Below are 23,733 nucleotides of genomic sequence, written 5' to 3' on the forward strand. Positions count from 1 at the left end.
TCTGACCCCCTATCAAGTCACAAGGATCAAACCATGCATGAAACACACAGGTCACAGGGACGCCTGAATTCTGGTCAAGGATATAAGGGTTAGAATCGATGAAATTGTAAGAGGATCAAGAAAACCTACTGGAAGCATGATCAACCCAAGGCCGCCACCACTGCTTTTTTTTGCCCTTGGCTTTCTGTTTGTCTGCTTCTCCTAAAATAAAATATGTCCAAATATTAATTCTTAGGAAGTGAGAAAACAAATTTTGAAAACCACGCTTTAACAACTCAATTGTCAAAATCTAGACAAGTCGCACAAGTACATCAGAGGTCAGGGAAAGGAACTATATTGAATCTGAAATGTTTACACATATGAGCAAGTTGATTTCACAAGACAAATACTAAGTGTTCTATGAACGTTATGCCACATTTTCACTTTCCTTTTAGTATTGCAGGGCATATAAAGCAACATACAAAAGAAGGGATTATCTCTCAAAAAGGCATCTCACACTGAATTCTCCATTGAATTAACAGAAAAGAAGCATCACCTAAATTTTGTAAGACAATTTAGTGGCAAATAATTTGTAAAAATGCATATATTCTGATAACCAGAAATTTCCTTGTGATTATTTTAAAGCATGGTTGGAAAAATATAAATTTATTGGTGATTAATAGATGCTATGCACTGGAAAATACCATGCATTATTTCTCCATTCCCTTCAATAGAAAAGCATGCAAACATTTATAAGAAGACCTTTTAAACTTAATTAAATATAATAAATCCATAATCAGATATAATAAATATATATTTCATTTTCACTTTCATTGGAACAAACACTAATTGAAGGCTATCTTAACTACCATTATTCAGATGCCACATAAAATATGCATACATAATTCATTTTGTATGAAATTTATAGAAATCAAAGACAACAAAGACTGTGTATCTGAAATATCTTCCCTAAAGGAATAGATTATATCAAATTCATGCTCACTTCTTCAGAAACCCATCTCTGTGAAACAAAAGCTAGGTTATTGTTTGATTGTATTGTTTTGCTGAAGAGGAGATACTCATAAAATCATGGAGTCATTAAATATGTCCTTTATGAAACAGATACGTGTATCCCATTACAGCCCTACCCATCATCATGCTATCATTCAACTGAAGTTACTTGAACAAGAGGGAAATGTCTTGACATACTTTCATCATCTTCTCCAGAGAGTTTTTGGATGTCTTGGCCTTCCCCTGATTCCTGGGTCAAGCTCAGCATCCTCTCCTTACCCTTTTTGTATTTCTGTTGCCTGGCTTTGATGCGATCCATCCTGTAAAATAAAATAGCAGCTGCAATGCCAAGAACACACCCACAGTCATCAGATGGTCAGTTTGGGTTTAAACTTGTATGTATGAGATTTATGAACGGTTTTTTTAATCAGCAACAAGTATCTCCTTGGGGATGTCTGTATGTGTGTGTATATATACAACCATGTTATTTTGCTCTGCATCGATGCTAGTCTTACTAATATGATCATAATTATGCTAAGGTTTGATATACAATACTTTATGTCTACTTACACCTCGTACCATAGCCATTTTGAACCCAGTATATGATGAAATGTAAGTCCTTTATTCTCCCAGGTTTTGCAATTTTTTAAAAATAGGAACTGTCTAGCTCATATAGTTGTGAGAATCCAATAAAAAGGTGTACAAGTGTGAGAACTGTTTCGTAAAAAGCAAGTTGTTCCCCAGATGTTCAAGAGTATTCTATTAGACCACATGACTCTTCTCTATTTCAAATCTAATCTCTTATCAGTTCTGGAAAAATGTATTATTGCATCTTTAATTATTGAGCCAGTGCCTTTTATTTTGTCTTCTTATTCAGGAAGCCCAACTACTCAGAAACTGCAATGCTGCACTCTACTTCCCAGACCTGCCCTCCTGCAGTGTTCCATTTCTTAATTTGGTTTCTTAAAATTTTGCTCAAATTTTTAAGCTAAGTGCCATTTCTGCTTCCTGCAGCTTAAACAACATTTTTAGCTTCTCTTTTGCAATGATTATTACCTTCATTCTTTTATATTCAGACTTTCCATCACCTAAGAAGATGTGTTCTTAAACAAATGGAAAAATTCAGTGAAGTGAATGATAGTAACAGGTTTCCCTAACAGGTAAGTAGGAACTCACTCTAAACGTGGGTCCAAATCTGTTACTTCTCTAGACATGATGTAGATAACTAGAAACAACAATGACTACAGAGGGGAGGGGGGTGGGGGAATGGGATAGGCTGGTGATGGGGAGTAAGGAGGGCACGTACTGCATGGTGCACTGGGTGTTATACACAACTAATGAATCATCGAACTTTACATCAAAAACCAGGGATGTACTGTATGGTGACTAACATAATATAATAAAAAATATTTAAAAAAAAGAAACAACAATGGCAACAGTTACACGATAACTGCTTATATAACAGTTCATATACCTTATATCTTTGATTATGGATATAACTATGCCATGGGATGGTATAATTTATGTGATCAAACATTTTTGAATTGGGAAAAGAGCTGGGAAATGAGGTCAGAATGGAATGAACGAGTCTTAGCAAACTTGGGGGATTTTCCTGGTGGGGTGATGGAGTCTCTGCTTTCCTGGAGAAAGTAGCTAGGTTTTGAATTCTGTGGCCATTCACTCTTAAATCCAGCCCCTCAATGAAGTAGTACCAATCCTCAGAAGTTACATTTGCTGCTAAAAATTTCACTCCAAGGAAATTTGTTTTAAGAGCTATTTTAAAAATTAACTAATTTGAAAAAAAGAATTTCTCAAATCTCCTAGTAAAGTCAGTCCATTACTTGATTTATCCAGAATATGGTGGTAGAAAAAAAGATCTTGAACTGAATACAGGGAAACAGGGGGTTGTATTTCTAGTACTGCCTCTAGCCTGTTGTGGATTTTAAGTCATCTAATGTCATGACTCATCAGTTTCTTCCCAGGGAGACTGTTATAATATCTTTAGAGATCCTTCCAAAGCTAGGACTGTATTTATTCCCTTAATCCACAGATAGAATGAACATTTACTCGAACTGAATGGGACTGGGAAAGACCCTGTCTCATTCATTAACTCATTTAATCTTTATAAAAACCCAGGTAGAACCGTGAGCCCTAATTTAAAACAGAGGGCTGAAATTCAGAGACTCTGAAAGACTTGCTCACGGTTCCAAGAGTAAGCAGCTGAGCCAAGACTTGACACTGATCTGGTCCAACATGGCTCGCTTTCCACCACACTGCAGCTCTCTTTCTGTTCAACTACTTCCATTTTCAGTCCAGTGAGCATAAGCCACCGCCCTGATACTGAGCACATACCCAGAAACTCCTTAACACAAGTGGGTTTTTCGGAGCTACTGAGGCTCCCTGGGAGGTGAGAGCCAGCTGAACAGGATCAGACAAACCACAATTACAAAGAAAGGAGAAGGAGAGTAAAAATCAAACTTCCTTACTGCCTCTTGAGCTGATCCATTGACTTTTTCTCTTCCTCAATTCTTGCCTTTACAGCCTTTACAATTGTTGCCTGGAAAAGTTCAGCACCCCTAGAGAAAAATAGGAAGTAGAGAACAAATTAATATTTCTATCCTTGTTATTTACCTTCACCTGAAAATGATTACCAAGGGTTAGAAAACATTTCTTTTTGGGCCATTGACCAGATAGAGTCTCCTGGCTGGTAGTGGGAGTCCCAAGAGCCTGTGTAGGAGCCCCTTTCCAGTGGATGAACAGGGCACAGCCTCTCCTGGGAGGGAGTGGGCTCCTCACAACCACAGGAGGTCAGTAAAACAAACAAACAAACAAGCAAACAAACAAACAAACAAACAAAAAATGGTTTGTGTTTTCTAAGACATTGAAAAGAATGCACCCCTTCAAACATGTCTCACAGAACCTTACATCTCAGCAAAGCATTGCTCACCGGACCTTATTACAGTTGTTCCATGAGGGACCATTGGCAAGGAGGAGTGAGTTCAGATTAGTTTTCTACTCAACGAGCAGAAAAGGTATGGAGTGGGCTGGGCTTCCATAAGGAAAAATGCGAAGTTAGAGTTCAAGCTCCTTCCCTGGGATGTTCAGATTCCTGCCTCTTTGCTTCTCTCTTCCTATCCTTCACTTCCCTTCTGTTTGTTCTCACCTTTCAAGCCAACTGTAGAGTCCCCGTGACCCACTTTGTCATATTTCATCAACCTCTTTTCATATCTTCAATTCTGGTCCATTGACATCTGGTCATATCCGCTTGGTAAATCCCAAGTGGGTAGGAAACCAATGGCGTGCCCACCCTGTGCTGGGCTGTTGTCAGAGGTGCAGAAAAGGTGTCATGGGGCACATTATCTGCTGACCCCTCATAGGCCCTGGAAAGTCTTCTCTGTAGTGGCTATTTAAAACTCCTTACAGTTTTCTCAAATCTGGAATTCTGTCAAAGGCTTTTCATTCCTAGTAAATAACCTAGTCTCCCACTTCCTGGAAAGAACGTAAGTCATGAGGCAACAGTTTACTCCTGCCCATCCCGTGGACACTGTTTCCTGCAGTGAGAGTGGGGGAGGTGACATCCTCACCTGCAGCCTGCCTAAGCTTTGGTCACTTCCCACCCCTTGCAGCCTGAGGGGCTCCATCCTGTCTTTTCTTCCTCTCTTTCTGCATTCTCAGCCTTCCCACTGCCACCCAATCCTCCTCCGAAGTATGCAAACAGGCCCACATCTTGCTAATCTTAGAAAAAAAAAAACATGCCCACTGCACAGTTTTCTATGTATAGCCTCCATCACTGTCCCTGCATGAATATCTCACAGCCACTGTCCCCAAGCCTTTCCCTTCAACCTCAGCTCCCTGGTATTGGGTTCTGATCCCCACGTGTTGAGGTCACTACCTTTAATGCTCAGTTTTCAGTCTTGTGTTTGTATATCCTGTCTGCTGAACTTCTAGCAACCTTCCTCAGACTCCTAAAGCACCATGCTCTTCTAGCTTTCCTTCTTCTTTTCTGGCTCAGAGTTCCTGGTCTTCTCTGCCCATCTATTAAAAGTGGATGCTACCCTGGGTCCACTTCTCATTCTCATGCTCTCCAACCACTCACCTGCTCTACATCTATCTGTGTCATGATGACACTCAAGTCTATTTCCACCTGCGGATCTATCCTCCCAGCTGTCCACTGGACTCATGATGAGTTTAGTTTCACAAGCCCATGAGCTCTACAACTCCCTGGTTGTGGTCAGTGTTCTCCCAGCCCAGAGCTTCTCGGCTTCTTTACATTTGGGATTGGCACCATCTTTGGCTTTAACCAGAATCCCAACCACATCATCCTCTACCCTCCTTTCCTTTCCACCCCCACCTCCCTTCCTTCCAATCAACTTTCCAGTTGTGCCAGTTTGACTCTTAAACATCTTCCTGGTTTATCCCATCTTGGTCTGAGCCACTGTCTCTGTCCTGGATCATCAGAGCAGCCACCTAACTGGTCCTGTGTCCTCCATAGCACAGGCAGGGTGGGTTTCTGAAACTCATCTATAGCCACATCACTCCCTTGCTTCTTCTTATCCATGGGATTACTTCTAAAGTCATAAACATGGTGCATAAGACCCCTGATAATCGGACCTCTCCCTATCTCTCCAACTAATTTGTCATCACTCACTACCTTCACCTTTAAATTTCTGTGTTCTGGCCACACTGAGCTTCTCAGGGTTTCTTCATTAAAACTTCCCCTGGTAACTTCACTTGGACTGTGTCCCCTGCCTCCCTCCTCTAACTCCTGATCTTCCCTTAGGCTGCAGCTTAGAATGGAAGGCTGCCTCAGTTCCTGGCCCTTGCAGGTGATTATGTACCCCTGATGTAATTCCTGCAGCTTCCTGAATGTCCCCTATCATCACACTAGTCACACAGCACTGTGATTGCTTACTGCCATGTCCCCCTCCCCACCAGCTCTGTGAGGGCAGGACCAAGCAGCCACCTCCTTGTAACACAGTAGGCAGTGAACATATCAATGAATGAATCAATGTTTATTCTTTGGAAATTCTGTATATTATTAAGACATAGCTTTTCTTTTGCAAGCATGAGCTGTGCTCTAAACCAAAGCCATTGGTTTCTATAGCATGAGTAATCTGTTTTCTAAATAATTATGACAACTCCGAAGAAAAGATACTGGCTTACTATTATGTCCTGAATGTCTAAGGACCAAATGCTCAGGAGAAGGAAAAAGGCACATTTATCAGCACAAATACCAGCTGCTCTATGAGTAAATAAAATTACTGTTAGGGACACATAGACCAATGGAACAGAATAGAGACCCCCAGAAATGGACCCTCGGCTCTATGGGCAACTAATCTTTGACAAAGCAGAAAAAAAAATCCGGTAGAAAAAAGACAGTCTGTTCAATAAATGGTGGTAGGAAAATTAGACAGCTATATGCAAAAGAATGAAACTTGACCACTCTCTCACACCATACACAAAGATAAACTCCAAATGGATGAAAGACCTCGATGTGAGACAGGGATCCATCAAAATCCTAGAGAAGAACATAGGCAGCAACCTCTACGACATCGGCCACAGCAACTTCTTTCATGACACATCTCCAAAGGCAAGAGAAACAGAAGAAAAAATGAACTTGTGGGACTTCATCAAGATAAAAAGCTTCTGCACAGCCAAGGAAACAGTCAAAAAAACTGAGAGGCAGCCCACGGAATGGGAGAAGATATTTGCAAATGACACTACAGATAAAAGACTGGTATCCGAGATCTACAAAGAATTTCTCAAACTCAATACACGAGAAACAAATAATCAAATAAAAAAATGGGCAGAAGATATGAACAGACACTTTTCCAATGAAGACACAAATGGCTAACAGGCACATGAAAAAAATGTTCAAAATCATTAGCCATCAGGGAAATTCAAATCAAAACCACCTTGAGATACCACCTTACACCAGTTAGAATGGCAAAAATTGACAAGGCAAGAAACAACAAATGTTGGAGAGGATGTGGAGAAAGGGGATCCCTCTTACACTGTTGGTGGGAATGCAATTTGGTACAGCCACTCTGGAAAACAGTGTGGAGGTCCCTCAAAAAGTTAAAAATAGAGCTACCCTATGACCCAGCAATTGCACGATAGGTATTTACCCCAAAGATACAGACATAGTGAAGAGAAGGGCCATATGCACCCCAATGTGCATAGCAGCATCGTCCACAATAGCTAAATTGTGGAAGGAGCCGAGATGCCCTTCAACAGATGACTGGATTAAGAAGATGTGGTCCATATATAGAATGGAATATTACTCAGCTATCAGAAAGAACAATTACCCAACATTTGAAGCAACATGGATGGGACTGGAGGAGATTATGCTAAGTGAAATAAGTCAAGCAGAGAAAGACAATTATCATATGGTTTCAGTCATTTATGGAATATAAGAAATAGGAAGATCGGTAGAAGAAGGAAGGGAAGAATGAAGGGGGGGTAAACAGAAGGGGGAATGAACCATGAGAGACTGGACTCTGGGAAACAAACTGAGGGCTTCAGAGGGGAGAGGGGTGGGGGATTGGGATAGGCCGGTGATGGTTATTAAGGAGGGCACATATTGCATGGTGCACTGGGTGTTATATGCAAAAAATGAATCATGGAACATTGCATCAAAAACTGGAGATGTACTGTATGGTGACTAATATAACAAAATAAAAATTTAAAAAAATTCAAAAAAAAAAATAAAGGCCTTGTGCTAAACCCTTCTTGGACTGGTTTTCCTAGAAGGAATTTCTTAATTTCTTATGGGTTCTACAAGCAAGCTTAGGCAACAGCACAGTGCAATATTACTTCAGACAGATGTTTTAAGAGAAGCCACTTAATTCCATGGCCTGACCTACCTCGAAGCCAGGATCTGTGAAGCTTTTATATCAGCCACAACATGTAGGAAATAGTAACTCATGAAAACTCTTCTCTGCAGCAGAAGGAAGGCAAAACATATGCTGTCCCAAATAATTCCTGCTTCACCACTGGGTAGTTTACATGAGGAATCATCATCAGCTGCGGCAAAAAAGTAGGAAAACATTTAAATTAACATCCATTTTCATTGTTATTTTATAATATCTGTGTCATGATCAGGCTTGGGGAATCCCACAGTCATAAGAGCAACATTCTGATGCATGGACTCACTTATGCATGTGTTTATTTACAAGCAAAGATACACATTTCAAATCCAATATCAACATTGATTCATAAGACTGACCACAAGTGACCTCTTGAGGCACAGGAGGATCTCTTCGCCAGGGTTGGCTCCTGGGTGCTTCTGTCTCTTAGGGGGACAGAGATCTCTTTCTCCCTGAACCATGGAGAAATTATGTCTGTATGTCCCGATGCCAGGGACAATGCTCCAATACAAACAAGCAAACAAAAAACAAAAACCACCTCTTCTAGGAATGGTGATCCGGGATAACCAAAAGAGCAGTTACTACAGTACAGTCTATTAGAAAAAGATGTATCAACAGACAACTTATCCTAAATCAGAACAAATTCCCAGTTACTCTTCATCATGGCAAAGTGTAGCCTGAATTGGAAGCCACAGTGGGGAGAGCGCCATGGTCAAGTTGTCCCCATTCTGGTCGCCAAAGAGGACCAAGCATGGTATTGTCCTGTGTTGTGGTGTAAGAGGCAGAGGGACGGAAATGGAAACTCTGGAACCGTAGAGACCCTGAAGGTCCTCCCAGTTGTTTTCCTGAGTCTGAAGCTCCCCGAGCTTCCTGAGGAGAGAAGGACCTAGAATCCACAGGTACTCTGACAACCCAAGATTCTAGCAGCAACCACCACCGGCCTGTGGCCTTCTGTAACCCTACCTAATGTAACTCCAAGAAGTTTGGGGAGTTATAATGAGCCACACATAGTCCCCAGACCTGCCAGAGTCTGAGAAGTTTCCGGAGGATGATCAAAGATGTCTGGAGTAGGAGCACTTTGTGTTATGGACAATAGATTAATAACGATCTACAGTCCTATAGCTGCCATCTAGAGGTCAAAGTGACTGTCACTGTTTTCTCTTTTATGTGCTTTGGCCCAATTTTAAAATTAGAACAATACAACTATCCTTCTTTCTCTGTCCTTCCACTTCCAAATTTGCTTTGCATACTTACGCATTTTATAGCCTTTGACAGTGCAGGCCAGGCTGAAAGCTTGGATCAACCAGCAACTATTTTGAACCAATTTTTCAATATATCCACATGCTCCTATCTGAAAAACAAATGGGAGTGGCAAATTGTGAAACTCTGCGCCCAGAAAAAGAGGTTGATGCTTTGTGATCCTAGTCTGTATAAGAATTCACAAAGTCTCCACGCCAATGATGCCAGGACATACCTGTAGAACCTAAAAGCTCAGTCACCATGGGGTAACGCATTTGATGCTCTAGAAGCACCATAATTTCCTGGAGGAAAATAAACCCGATGAGTAAAGCAAGAGTCTTTAGTGTGATGGTTTCAGCACTTAGAAGTGCCTGTCTTTTCATAGAGAAAATCTTGGACTCCTGTAGGAACAAGCCAAACTCTGATATCAAATGGGTGAACGATGACTCCCAGGACTTTGATTTTGGTACAGTTATTTTCTCACAAGATTGGACAAATTAAACCTATGCTGTTTGCTAGGAGATCATCACAAACATCAGCTGCATGGCATAGTTCTTAGAATAGGAAAAGAGCATGCATTTTGAACATTTTGTGGCCAATTCTCTGGGCAAAGGAATATTCTTTGTTGGTTGGCATGTCATTGTCTCTCTCATAGCAATGATTTATGTTAAGTTCACATGCTGAGGGGGAAGAAGTTTAAATAAATAGACAACCATTGCAAGCCAATACATAAAGGCGATGGCTGAACTGTGTGTATTTCCTGGGAACATGTGAGGTAGGAGAATACACTTAGAATTTGTTCCCCAAGCTGACTGTTGCTCAGCTTGAGTTCCTGCACCCATTGGAACATGCTCTTCACATGACTATCTCTGCCCAACATGGCCATGCTTGTGTTTGGGTTCTCTACGTTGGGAGTGTCCCGTTCCCTTTATCTCTGGACACCCTTGAATCTGGTTTTCAAGTCTCTGATCGGTTCAAATAGCATTGCCTCCAGGAAGACTGCTCACAGTTCATTCAGGCAAGGTATGAGGAACTCCTTTTTTTGTTTTGGCTTCCTATAATGTTGTGATAATTAGCATTCACAGACCATATTATAATTATTAATAAGTAGGCTTGTCTTCCCTTTAAGAATGTGAGTTCCTTAGGATAAAACTTGAAAGGAATACTATATCTAGTTCCTCAAGACAAAAATAGTGCCTAGCAAGTCTGCAATTTGGGTTTACAGAATGAATGAATCAATGAATGAACAAATGTACTTTGTAGCCTTACATTTGTAGGACTGGTTGTAGAAATCAACCTCTGGCAACAGATTCCTCACCATCAGACTGACCATCGAATGAAATGGTGTTCTGTTGTGCTCTCTGTCCAAGAACTTTCAGTATTACCCCAAATGTAAGTAAATATTGGTGGGGTAAAATTGCTGTATAAGAGTCACTTTTACTATCAACTGATCTTAGACAAAATTTCAAAGGTCTTAGAAAAAATAGATGACTCAAATACATATTCATGGAGACATAGTCTTGGCTTTCTAAGACCTCTAAACGCAGCAATACACGTGCCAAAAGAAAAAAGAAATAAATGCCTGCCAAGTAGACTTGCCTGGTGAGCTCATCTTTCAGTAACCAGGAAGGTGGGAAGCAGGACTGTTACCTCGAGGCTCCTCTAATGCACTATCAGCACTTGGGAGCAGCAGGTGCAAGGACTAACTTTGACTTAGGGCCAGCTAGAGATGTCTTAACTCCTTCACCTCGGGAAAGCTTGTTGTTTAAGTTCCTGAAACAGTAAATAACTTAGAAGGTGTCCCTGTGGCCCAAAAGATTTTATGCGATCCTGGGATGACTAGTGGGCTGTGTGAGTTACCTGCTCGGTCAGGGGGGAGAGTGGTGCTCCGGGATCTGGATACTTAATAGCAGAGCAGCTAAACTTTGTAGAGGAAGGACACGGGTTTGCCCCCACCCTCTACTGCCTTAGCTCAGAGAACTGTGCTCATTTTATTTTATACTTCCGTAATTCCTTCTACGTAAGCCAACACGGTATCAGTTTTGAAGAGATCCAATGAGTAATTCAGCTCCTGAAAGGGCCACTTTGCAGCACAAAGTGTGAATGGTGATGAATGATCCCTCAGAAGAATTGGGATTTTTAACTTAAAAATGCATTTTAGAATGTAGTCCTACAAACCCCTATCCTCCTGTCATGTGACCTTGAGATGGTGGAAGTGAGCAAACAGGATTCTGCTTAATGTGGCAAAACAAGAGTGATAAATGCTTCTTTGAATTCTGATTTTGCGTCACCTTATTTGGGGCTTTTAGGAGAGGAGTGCGACGGGCAATTGGGCTTTTAATAACCACTGAATGGACTGTTTACTTTTGTGCTAAAACCACAAATGTGTTATACAGCGAGAGGCACTTACTGACAGTATGTTTTTCATCGTAATCACAAAAACGTTGTATGCAATCAGCCAGTCCCAGTAGCGCAGGATGCTCTTGATGGGTTTCAGCAGCAGATCACCCCCAAAGAGCAGGAAATAGAAGCAGGCCACCAAGTAACCCATGCAAAAGATGCTGATCCTGGTTGTCCCCGTGATGAAGATGATTGTGAGCACAAACCAGAAGAGGTAGCTGAAGATGATCACTTTGGACATGTCTAAGTACGATCTGGAAAGCAAAACCGACCCATCAAAGGATGGCAACACACAGAAGCAAACGAACAAAAAATTAAGGCAGGAGAGTCTACTGTGATGAGGGCAAGAGTTCGTACCATCCACCTGACTCAATATGGAAGCACTTTGCAAGTCATGTTTCGAACTCTGTACCCATCTTTCATTTAACGCTGCCTTGTCTATAGGAAATCCTCACCCAGTTAGTAAGAGATGAATAAGTAAGTTGTGAAAACACTTATCAGTATCTTATTTGGGCCAAATTTCCCCCCCACAGCAACATCTTCTGCCTACGACTAGAGTACTCTGAATTCCTCCCTGTCTTCCCAGAGGAGGCATGAATAATTGTATGGCGGGGGAAAGTCTGAGATACGGATGCCTCCTGAAGCGAGAGAACAGGTAAGACTGGATTCTCTTCAGTGAACTAGAAATTAATAGATAAAACAAATCTGTGTTGCATCGAAGGTCTTCCTGGAGGTGGAAAACCCTCCTTGCTGATGAGAAGTCATTCTCACAGAGCACACACAGCCACGGTGAGGCTTGGAGACTCAGTTCAACACTCTTGTCTCTGGATGGCCCTAGGTTGGAGTCAAGATGCCTTTTTGGGGAGTGATTTCTCCCTGTGACCATGATGAGAGGTGAGGCAGCCTTGAAGACAGTCACTGTGCAAAAAGTGGCAGCTTCTGGGAGCTTCTGAGCATGGGTCACTGACAGCCGAGGCAGGGGGGTACCTACAGGCCAAGACCCATCTGTATTTGCTTAATTAGAGCTTCTTTATCTTGGAGGTTTTGTTTTGGTTGTTTCTCCTCCCAGGTAAGGGAGAAGCATAGCAGAACCGATGGTGGGTCAGTTATTTGACTAATGATTTGTTATTTTCTAAGAGTTAATAAACAGTATTTTGATAAAATAGGCACTATACTCACCAGTCTCATTAGAGAAAGCCGTTCCTAAAAGGTACATTGTCAGATAAGCACACTTTTTTGAACTTTACTCTTTTGGGTGTAAAATACTCGATCCTTTAAAATGCTTTCATGAAATTTCCCTCTCAAATATATTTCACCCTTCTTTGATGTCATAGCCAAAGGAGAATGAATAAAATGTCGGTATTTTTCAGCATTCCAGGAGCATCGCTGGTAAAATCAGTGATTCATGTGAGACGTAATATTGGAATGCCCACAGGGCCCTCTGAGGTGTGTGTGTGTGTGTGTGTGTGTGTGTGTGTGTACACGGGCACACTTTGGAGTCAGCAGACTCGGCCTATGGGCATTTTGAGTGTGAGTGTGTGTGCACAGAAACGTGTGTGTTAGTGTAACATGTGCTTTCTGTGGATTTCCCTTCCTGGCCCAGTGTTGTTCATTTCCACTCCAGGTGCCCCAGCCTCCGTTCCTTAGCACTTAACCTGCTTCAGGCTCAGAAATCACAAGACCAAGCTTGAAGGTCACACGGAAAACACCAGTCAATGCGCTCTGAAGAGGAGCCTCAGGGACCCCGGAGCAGACGAACGAGCCCTGGTGATGCGTAGTGAGGTGAAGAGCTGCTGAGGAGCGCGTACCCGCAGAGAGGGCGCGGGGGATACCACTGGCCTCCCACAGCAAAGCGGTTGCCAGCTTCCCGCGCCCCATTGTGGTGTCTGACGCCCACTTTTCTGGGAGTCCTCACTGAGAAACCGAACTAAAAGCTTGAAATAATTCAATTTTTCAAAGATACCACTCTAAAAATTAGTGGTGCACCCAAGTTTTTGAGTTGACATTTTAGGTTTTTTGTTAAGTACACTGTAGGGTTGAATACTTACCTTTCTCTAACTTGTCAACCTGATATGATAAAATATTTCATTTTGTTCTAGGTTTCTTGTTGTGAATCGTTCAAACATGTCTGATTCATGACAAAACGTAAACACGTGCTGTTAACGATTTCTTGTGGAATTTACTGGTTTGCCTTCAGATAAAAACTTTTTGGGTGCCTGGGGGCTCAGTCGGTTGAACGTCTGCCTTCAGCTCAGGTACTGATATCAGCGTCCAGGGATAGAGTCCTGAATGGGGCTCTCTGCTCAGCAGGGAGTCTTTCTCTCTCTGCCCCTCCTGCTGCTCGTGCTCTCTCTCTTTCTCTCTCAAATAAATAAATAAAATCTCAAAGGAAAAAAAAGCTTAGTTTCTCCCTTTATGACAGGGAAAAAGATCAGTTGCACTGATATTTTCTCTTAGTATCACAGAGAAGAGGTAAAAAGTGGAAGTCCTACCTCGTATTAGTGTTTAGTGTAGTACATTAACCCTAAAAGGAATCTTTAGGTCTACATAGCTTATCATTTTATTTATTGTTTTAATTTTAATTTTTATTATTTTTTAAAGATTTTATATATTTGACAGACAGAGAGGGAGAAGATCAGGGGGGAAGGGCAGAGGCAGAGAGAGAAGCAGATTCCCCACTGAGTGCGGAACCTGATGCAGGGATTGATCCCAGGACCCTGAGATCAGGGCCTGAGCCAAATGCAGATATTTAACCAACTGAGCCACCCAGACACCCTAGTTTATCATTTTATTATAATTTTTTATTTTTTAAATATTTTATTATTTATTTGGGAAAGAGAGAGAGAGAGAAGAAGCAGGGGGAGGGGCAGGGAGGGAGGGAGAAGCAGACTCCCTGTTGAGGAGGGAGACTGTCATGGGGCTAGATCCTGGACTCCGCCGGGATTATGACCTGAGCAAAAGGCAGGTGCTTAAATGGCTGAGCCACCCAGGTGCCCCACCTAGCTTATCATTTTAAAGCAAATTCACTTATTGGTTTGTTCAGTACATGCTGAGCTCTTAGGCCACTGAGAGGCACAGAAGGGCCTCAGCACCCAGGTTTTGGAGCTAGGTCGATTGGGTTCAAATCCTTGCTCAGCTTCCTAACCTACAAAATGGCAATGATAATCTCTCATAGGTGGTCATTAGGATAAGATGGCTTCCTCGACGTAAAGCACTTGGACCGGATCGTGGCACACAGCAAGTGCCCAATAACTGCCACTATTAACATGACCATGTGTATTGTAGACCAACAAGCACCGGCAAGGATGGGGGAAGGGCACGCACACAAAAGGAAGTTAGATGTGAACTTTGCCCTAAGTTGTCTGTATCTCAGACCGGGGTGGGATGGGTTCTTCAAATAACAGTCCCATGCAAACAAGATACTCTGGGACTCAGAAACGGGGAGCAAATCTCAGGTGAGGAGAGACACACTGGCTGGCCCCAGACTGATCTCCTTGCTGCGCACTGATGCGCAGCCTCTCCTGGGTGCGACAGCTGACCCAGAGTGTGGATGCTAACTAGTGAGGATCAGGGAGTCTGCAGGTGCAGGGCTGGTGAGGAGGCACAGAAAAGCCCACCAGCCCGTCTGACCCTGACTGCAGGGCCAGAGCTGTACTATGACTGCCGACTGGGGAGGCAGCGGGTGCCCGCCATGACCGGGCGGCAGGTGAGCAAAAGCACTGGGACTTGGGAACCCAGAGAACACAGAAGGAATGCAGAGTGAGAAATTTAGTCAGGTTTAAATGCAAACTCTGCTGAGGGGACAATCAGGCTGCCGAGCTCAGCTCCCACCAGACTGTGGAGGACAGTGGAGGACAGAGAAAGGTGTTACAAGGGGAACCCACGTGCCTGAGGGAATAGCACACAGGGGAGCGCCAGCACGGGACAGACTGTGGCTGCCAGCCCGCCATGGTGCCCACGGAATATGGAGGACCAGGAGGACGGGGAAGGGCAAGAGGGTGAGGAATGGGAATCAGGAAGGACAGCATATGAAGAGGAGGGGGAACAGAAGGTAAAGACGAGGGACAGTAGTCAGAGGAGGGGTCTCTGCTGGAGCACCAGGAGGCAGTATCACGGGCCCTAGGCAGTTTGTGTGGGGAGACGTGGAGGGAAACAGAGGGGAAATGTGTGGTTCATGCTGAGAAAAGCAGAAGCAAAGCTGAAATTCAGAGACTCAGCCTCTGGACCGCCAAGCCCTCTGTCTGCATTTATGAGCCCGGCGTGTACCGTTGGCTGCCCAATTTCCCAAGAGTGGTGGAGAGAGAACCGGAAGTGGAGCTACATCCTCCAAGTGACACGCATGTGCAAAGTGGCTTTGGACCCGCTCAGCCACCCTCACCTGCAGTGGATGAAATCAGGCACGGGGTTATGCTGGCTGAAGGAGGCCGCGTCAAGGTTCATGCAGATCTCCACGTTGTCCCCGGCCATGATCCGTACTGCAGCCTTGTTTTCATCCTCAAAGATCTGCCTTTGCAAGGAGGCACACAGGAGCAGCATGAAGTCATCTGGCAGGACAGAGAGATCGCTGAGTCACCTTCTCCTTATCCAGGTTTCCAAGATGCAGGAAACAGTCCCCACAAGAGATGAGCCGCTCCCCAGCTCCTGAGTGAGTCGCGTTCCCAAAGTTCCCAATGTACAGTTCTCCCTAGTTTCCAATCTAGGGGCCAAGTCCCACCTTGCCCACCACGGAAGATGAATGAAGGGGGCACAGACACTGGAGAGTCTAGATTTTATCTGTGTGTTGGTGAGTGCAAGTATCAGGTGATAATCCCTAGTCTTATGACTTTTCTTATGGGATCATATTTATTTGCATTTACCTCCCACCAAAATTTTGAGGAAGCCAGTTGAATATACTTCTCCATCTTGATCTTTTTACTTGTGGCAGAGGCAGACACTTGCAGTTTTCTTCAGCCTCTCCATCCCCCATTGTATTTGTAACTGCATGCTTCCCAAGTGGACAGGGCAATGAGGGAGGGGAGCGCAGGGGAAGATCATGGCCAGTTATGGGCAGGCTGCCTCCCATACATCAAACCTGAGGGTGTGGAGGCAGCATGTCCCTCTGGAGGTGACTTTCTCATCCTAGGTGGGGCTGCTTCGACCCTGGGATCATCAGCCTGCCCTTGGAAGGGTCAGGGGCTACAGCCTGGAGTTAGAGCATCTGCAGTTTGGGGAGCATCTTCCTAGCTTCCACGGTCTTGGCGTTAGCTTTGGTCTGTCTGGTGGCAGCATGAAAGAACCACTTTGCACAAAACAGGGCCTCCCTCTGCAGTCTACCTTCTAGAAGATGGATGAGTAGAGGGGTGTGTGTGTGTGTGTGTGTGTGTGTGTGTGTGTGTGTTGGGAGGTAAAATTATGGAAGTGGAGATGGTATTTCCAATGTTTATTTATTAATTTTGCAATGGAATAGGGCCAGTAGAAGCCATTAAGGACTTGTGATATTAATGCATCAAGACAAGCTTTTACATGACCACCAAGTGCGTTGGAGGAAGCAGAGGCACGAATGCACAGCACACAAAGAAAGATCAGCAAAGAGAAATCCAAACCCCCATGCTCTGTGGCCCTGCGGCTCCAACACTTACAGACAAGAAACACGGGGTTGGGACGCACAATGAAGTCTGGGAAGTACAGCCACTTTATGATGTTGTCATTGAAGCTAGCACCCTTGAATCTCCATGGGTAATCTGCAGGACGGAAGTGGTAAAGAGCAAAATCAGTACGCTTCTTCCCCACCCTTGTCGCAACTGTGCACGACACAAGGGCTGATTACAAGAGCAGCCGGCTCCCAGCAGGGCCCACGCACCTCTGCAAGGAGCCGCAGGGATGCCGATGCAGATGAAGTACTGGAAGGTGATGATGCACGCCAGGAAGCAGCAGTACTTGGGCCAGATCTCCGCAATGGCCTTTCTTCTGCGCCGATACAAGACAGCGATCAGCCAGCACGCGTGAATCATGGCATAGAAATCCATTCGCTGACCAATTACGTTAACTGACATTAGGAAACAGGTCTGTGTAAGGATGAAAAGAGGCAAAAAAAAAAAATCGGGTTTACAGGGAAGGGGAGTGGTGTCACCTGTCAGCCCCGGGCAGGTGGCTCAGAGACTGGCATTCCCAAGGGGGGGTCTGTCTACATGTTTTCACACATGTCTTATAGCATGAAGACTGAAATCATGTATAAACTGACTACATCACTGTGAATAAGAACGACTTCAAACTGTGAAGAGAATACAGCAATGAGCTCTTCATGAAGCATCACTTTTCCAAATTCGTTCTAGTAAGAGGCAGGCACTACCACAACCATTTCAGATCAAACCAGTTCATTCTGGCAAAAGTTAAACTCTCAGAATGCACAAAACACAAAGAAGATTTGTAATACATTAAAGAAGCCAGTGAAAATGACAAAGTGTTATCTATGCATGGGCAAGGCTACAGAGATCCAGAGAGGCCAAGTTCACTGCTGCAGTGCGCTGTGGAGCACTGGCCTTGGTCTTAGACGACTTTCAACCAGGCCAGGTGAACCCTTCAGTAGAATGTCCTCCCAGTGATCTTGAGGAGACAGTCATCAGAGCACGGAGATGTACAAGTAAGCTCTAGGGGCCAGCTGGCCAAAAACAGCAATTGGGATTTTCACAGAAAAAAGAAAAAAACAAAAACAAAAACAAACCCACGTCAGCAAGGAAACTCACCTCCAGACCAAACTTGTAGAAGAAGTAATTTATGAAATATTTGGCACAATTAATAAGTCCATCATCTAGATGGAGTCTTGTAATGTCGTGAAAGATGGTTTTAGACACGGGGGCCGTGAGGTTGTTTCGACCTCGATAGTATTCCTGATGGCGGTAAACTGTAACCTCAAAGGCCAGGATGGCCAACATCAGGAGATTATTCTACAAAGGAAGAAAACACGTTTGTGTGAAGCCAAATGCTTTAGCTTGGTCACTTTAAGCAACCTCCATACTCAATCCTTTTTTTCGCATTCTTGGTGTCTAAAAGAACAATGCTTTATAAAATCCCACCTCTATAGAAGTCTTGAGTTCAATGTTCATTTTCCCTGTGGCATAGTAATAAGGTGGGGCTACATGCATTGTGTCAGTCAGGGTAGTCTCCGGGATGCTAGGACCTAGAATCCCTAGACAGAAGGCCGGTGATGCTCATTCCTGTTTCTGGAAAAGTACACTAGCCATAGGAAGATGCAGTGACCAGTTGCCTCGGGAGGGCGGTCCAAACTTGTTTGCAGCTCAGAGTGCAAAATGGTACAGGGCCATCTGGGAAACAGATGAAGCTGCAGGGGAAATCTTTCAACAGCTCGGAAATCTGGCTAGAGAGAGCCGCAGACTGACAAGCATGCTGCTGACCATAACATAATCATAATGATGATGAAAATAGTTAATGTGGATGGCACCTCATGTGCCCAACACTATTCTGATTGCTCTTTTCAAATATCAGTTTGCTTTATCCCTATCACAGTTCTTGATGGTGGGAAGCATTTATATTGCTGCAAATGATGTCTGTTGCATGAGAGAAAAAAAAGTGAGAAAGCTACCACAAAAAATGGGACACTTGATACTTTTAGAAATTCTAGGTGTTGAGTATAAATGCTTCATTCCTGAGTGCTTCTGTCGACGTGGTGTGAAGACTACTTGGAGTATCCCTCAAAGTGAAACGGGAGCAGTCCGAAGCATACTGCTTTCGTTATGTTGGTTTTGACTATTTGCAAAGTTTCTTTTCAAAGACAGGTTGTTAAAAATTGTATTACCTCTAATGATAACTAGCTGGAATTTAAATAAAAGCTTGAAGAAAAAAATTGTATTACCTTTCAACATAATATAGGTCCTTTATTCAACATTGTAGAGAAACAATTTAGACAGCAAACATTTCTCGTAATGCTCTACCTGCTTCTCAGCAATAATCACTGTAGACAATTGGGTATTTTACTCAATATTTTTCTTTGCATCTAGAAGAGACCACACTATGCACGGTATACTGAAATTTGCCTTTTTTTAAGTTGATATATTTTGGATGTCTTTCAACATCTCACATTATCAATCTACCTCAATCTTTTAGTGGTTATGTGCTATTGTACTGAATATATTTGTCATACTTTATTCAATCAATCTTAAACTACTCGATCAATTTCTTTTCAGTACAATGCGATACTGACGGTAATGTTTAGTCGTTTGTTTCAAAGGTGATTCCAACTGTCACGTAAAAAAGGCAAGGTTTTTATCAGATAAAAACCTTGATAGCAGAAGTCTCAAGCAAAAGATTCTCTGGCATTAACTGTGCAGAAGCACGGATGAAGTATGGCGAAGGCCTTACCCTCAGGTAGACAAGCAGAGGGGAAGACTTCCTCAGGCCCACCCATTCTGTTGGGTCAATAGGAGCGCTGTACAGCTGAGACTTGTTCAACTGGTGGATGGGTATGTTCGTTTGGTTTTCATTTGGCTGAAAAGAAGAGAACAAAGAGTTAAAAAAATGGTTGTCCAGATTGGAAGAGTTAGATGTTTCTCCTCAAGTTTTGCACAAAGGGACACTGTGGGGCCGGGAGGGAAAGATCCACTTTAGGGGGCGGATCTCAGCAGGGGAAGAGAACTAGGGCCAGGATGTATCCAACATGGCTGAGGTGACTGAAAGCCCAGACAGAATGTGTTCGGGGCTGTGGGTTCCCCAATATCTGTGTCACTTCCCTAAAGACCAGTCAAGAAGAGTCCCCTGTCTTCGAGGCTCACCAAGGAACAGTTAACAGAAAAGTTCTCAGGCTTAATGGTTTGCAGCTGGTACAACATTTTGCAGACGATGATCACACACGTCCAGACAGTGCAGACACTCGAAGCCAGACGGCGCAGCTTGGAGTATGGCAGAGCAAAAGCCCAAGAAATCAAAAATACATAGTTGAACAGAGACACCTGAAAACATAAAATCAGAAATGGGGACAAAAATACATAACATGGCACAACAGCCACAAAATGTGGCAACTCGATTTATTCAGTTTGGCAAAGTCTGATTGAGTTCCTGGCATGTGCAAGGTGTTGCCCTAAGTGTGTGTGTGTGTGGGGGGGGTCTTGTATGGCAGAAAGCTACATAACCAGATGATGTCAGTATAGTGTAGCAGTAGCTCAACTATAGATGGGAACGGGCCCCTGTGAGAAGACCCTGAAGGGGTCCTTGGCCCCATCTGGACTTTCGAGAACATTTTCTGGAACAGATACTGCCTGAGCTGGGCCTTGAAATATGATAAGGTTAGCCAGGCCAAGAAGATGGGAAGTGCAATCCATGTAAAGGATATAGAGGTACAGGCAGGAAAGCATGACGGAGCGTGGAAGGGACGGTGACCACAAACAACTGGAAACTCTGGAGTTGAACGTGGCGCATGGCAGCAGTAAATGAGGCTGCAGATGCAGCTGGGAGCCACATGTTATGGACCCCTTTGAAACCGTGCTATGGCCTAGGAACCCTCTGTGCAGAAAATAGAGAGTCAAGACTTCCCACAAAAATCGTAAGGAAAGATATTCATTTTGTTGAAATAAGTATAACTGAAGAATGGAGGTGCATCCATGGGGGTTCAGTGAGAGGTCAGGAGACCTCACGGGCACTGCCAGGAGAATGTGACCAGGGCCCAACTAGGGCTGTGGAGCAGTGGCGGGGAGGGGTCACCGATTTGAGATGGGAAGTAAAACTAGCTGGAGCTGTTGACTGGTTGGCTTCATGGTGGTGGTAGCTGGGGTAAAGGAGGGGTGTAAGGAATGCCTCCCAGGTTTCTGGCTTGGGAGCCAGAGCCCTGAGAGGATGGCAGTGCCACTACTGAGACAGGATCTTGGTGGGGGTGGGGGGCATGTGTGAAGAGGGGAGACAGTGACTTCAACTTCACTGTAGACGCTGTGTGCTTATCAATCAGGTGAGATGCCCAATCATTTCCAGCGGTTCTCCATAGCCAACAGTTCACGGAACAATACAGAAGCACAGTCATCTTATTCATCCGTGGAAAACACTCATGATTAAAATAAGATCTGGATATTGTTAAAATAATGTCATAAGAACATTTAGTATTATCAGCATGAATTAATTAACATTAACAGCATGCACTCAGTTGATAAAATTCAACATGTTGCCAGGGCTAAGCACTGTGGGCTGTAAAAAGTATGGTCACATGATGGGCTGACGAAGCTGCACAACAAGAAATGAGGACACTCCGGGACAGTACTTAATTCTGTAATTAGTAGCCACTGCTTTTCTACTTAACTGCTTGTCACGGTCCAGGCAAGGAACCTCTCTGGGAATGAACCACTGAAATATTAGGGTAGTAAGAACCGTCTTTCAGAATTCATTGAGGAGGAAAGACATATTGCCCTGTGAACTCTACAGCACTCACAAACACAATAAATGCTGTTTTAACAAAATACTTTGACTGGCTAAGTGACTCCTCCTTAGTCATCAGCCAGTGTCATGTTAACCAGGATATTAAAAAACATTTCTTTTCTCCTCAATTAATTCAGTAAGCCTATTAAAGCTACTATGAAATTAAGTCTCTTTGTTATTCCTTTTAGTATGTATTTAAGGCATTGAGTATAAAAACAGCATAAAATTTACATAGAACTCTTAATCTTTTGAGTATTAGAGAAAGATACATTTTATTAAGTCCTAACCAGGCTCAAGGCAGCATATCCTGTGTGGATCCCTGGCCTAAAGAAACACATGGAGTAGTGCCAGTGAGAACTGTGTAGACAGTCATGGCAACATGGTAGAGGGAGTGTCTGCCTGGGACAAGGCCAGCTGTATGGGGGCACAGAGCTGATCAGCTAGTCCAGGGTTAGGGAAGACTGCCCATGGACATTTGATCTAAACTGAGGCTGGCAGTACAAATAGGAGTTAGTCAGGCAGGGGAATTGCAGGTGTGAGGCCTTCTGGCAAGGGAGAATATGGACATCCTTGGAATAGCAAGTGGCTCCCCATGAAAGCAGTGTGATCAGGGTCTCTTCCAAGGGCTTTGGAATCCACCTAGGCTAGGGTGCCTAGGAAAGAAAGTGGCAAAGTGGTCCAGGGCCAGATCGTGAGGGTCCTGTAGTTCACGCATGTGAGGACAGGAGAGCTGTGAAGGTTTTTGAGTTGAGATTAACATGATCCTATTTATGCACTGGAAAGACTGTTTGGCTGCATGATGAAATCCGTACTTCCAGGAGAAGAGATTGGGGCAGGGTTGGGCATCTGGTAGAGTAATCTAAAAGGGAAAATGATGTGGAGGTAGGGGGCTCAGTTTTAGAGATGCTGAAGGTGCTTTTGGGACACTCAAGGATGAGCTCATGTCCAGCTGTCACTTAAAGATACCGGCCTGGAGTTCAAAGACCGGATGGGATGAAGACATAGATTTACAATTCGTGTATGTAGATGGTGAGTGAACAACAGGAGCTCATGAAACCACCCACAAAAGGTCTAGAATCAGAAAAGGGGGCTGCAGTTAGAACCTATAGAGGAAGAAGAAGAAGAAGAAGAAGAAGAAGAAGAAGAAGAAGAAGAAGAAGAAGAAGAAGAAGAAGAAGAAGAAGAAATAGAAAAAATAGAAAAAATAGGAAAAAAAAGAACCTAGAGAAGAGAGGAGTTGGTAAGAGAAGGAGCCTATGAATGAGCAGAAGGGAGGGGCCAGGGAAGTGCGCTGTTTTGGAAGACAGCAGAAGCTCTTCAAGAACAAGGAAATGATTGTTAATGTCTAGTGTCATAGAGAATCAAGTAAAATGAGTCCTCAACAGTGTCTATAAGGTGGGAAAACATGGACTCAGAGAAGTACCATAATTCATCCAACATAAACATGATCGATGATAGTCTTATCCTTTCCCTGATGGTGGGAGTCTCATGGAATATACTTAAAAAATTTACAAAAGACAAATATCTGGGCCCCAACCAATATCTGATGAAGCAGAATTTCTAGGGAAATCTCTGGTCATCCATGTATCTAACAAGTGTTCAGGTGATCCTTACTATCAAGAAATTTGGGGAAGTAATTTTATGCCATATGTCTTCCTCAAAAAACACTTTTCCACAAATTGTCACTTTCTCTGAATATAAACTTGTAAGGTGTGAGGCCACTTCCTTGAGAGAGGAGCCTCTGAGAACTGTGGTCCCTGCTGAGGGCTGGCCCAGCTGGCCTCCCCTCTCAGAGCACCTGCAGCCTCAGTGACAGCCTCCACAGTAGGACCCCTGCATGACA

The 23,733-nt window shown here is 43.6% G+C and overlaps 1 protein-coding gene across 1 annotated transcript in view; it reads right to left on the reverse strand.

Annotated features, from left to right (window-relative positions):
* Positions 1–23,733, reverse strand: part of PIEZO2 (piezo type mechanosensitive ion channel component 2) — a 441,880-nt gene that overhangs the window by 59,550 nt on the left and 358,597 nt on the right. Inside the window, exons 22-33 of the mRNA XM_040632733.1 lie at positions 20,264–20,440; positions 19,854–19,979; positions 18,221–18,421; positions 17,338–17,542; positions 17,117–17,218; positions 15,877–16,042; positions 11,509–11,752; positions 9,114–9,210; positions 7,857–8,016; positions 3,477–3,566; positions 1,189–1,310; positions 130–201 (exon numbers count right to left, since the gene is read on the reverse strand). Of these exons, the coding sequence (XP_040488667.1) occupies positions 130–201; positions 1,189–1,310; positions 3,477–3,566; positions 7,857–8,016; positions 9,114–9,210; positions 11,509–11,752; positions 15,877–16,042; positions 17,117–17,218; positions 17,338–17,542; positions 18,221–18,421; positions 19,854–19,979; positions 20,264–20,440 (1,762 nt within the window). The remainder of the gene's footprint in view (positions 1–129; positions 202–1,188; positions 1,311–3,476; positions 3,567–7,856; positions 8,017–9,113; positions 9,211–11,508; positions 11,753–15,876; positions 16,043–17,116; positions 17,219–17,337; positions 17,543–18,220; positions 18,422–19,853; positions 19,980–20,263; positions 20,441–23,733) is intronic.

This window comes from Ursus maritimus, unplaced genomic scaffold (assembly GCF_017311325.1).
Source record: "Ursus maritimus isolate PB19 unplaced genomic scaffold, ASM1731132v1 scaffold_18, whole genome shotgun sequence".
In the NCBI taxonomy this organism is placed as follows: Eukaryota; Metazoa; Chordata; class Mammalia; order Carnivora; family Ursidae; genus Ursus; species Ursus maritimus.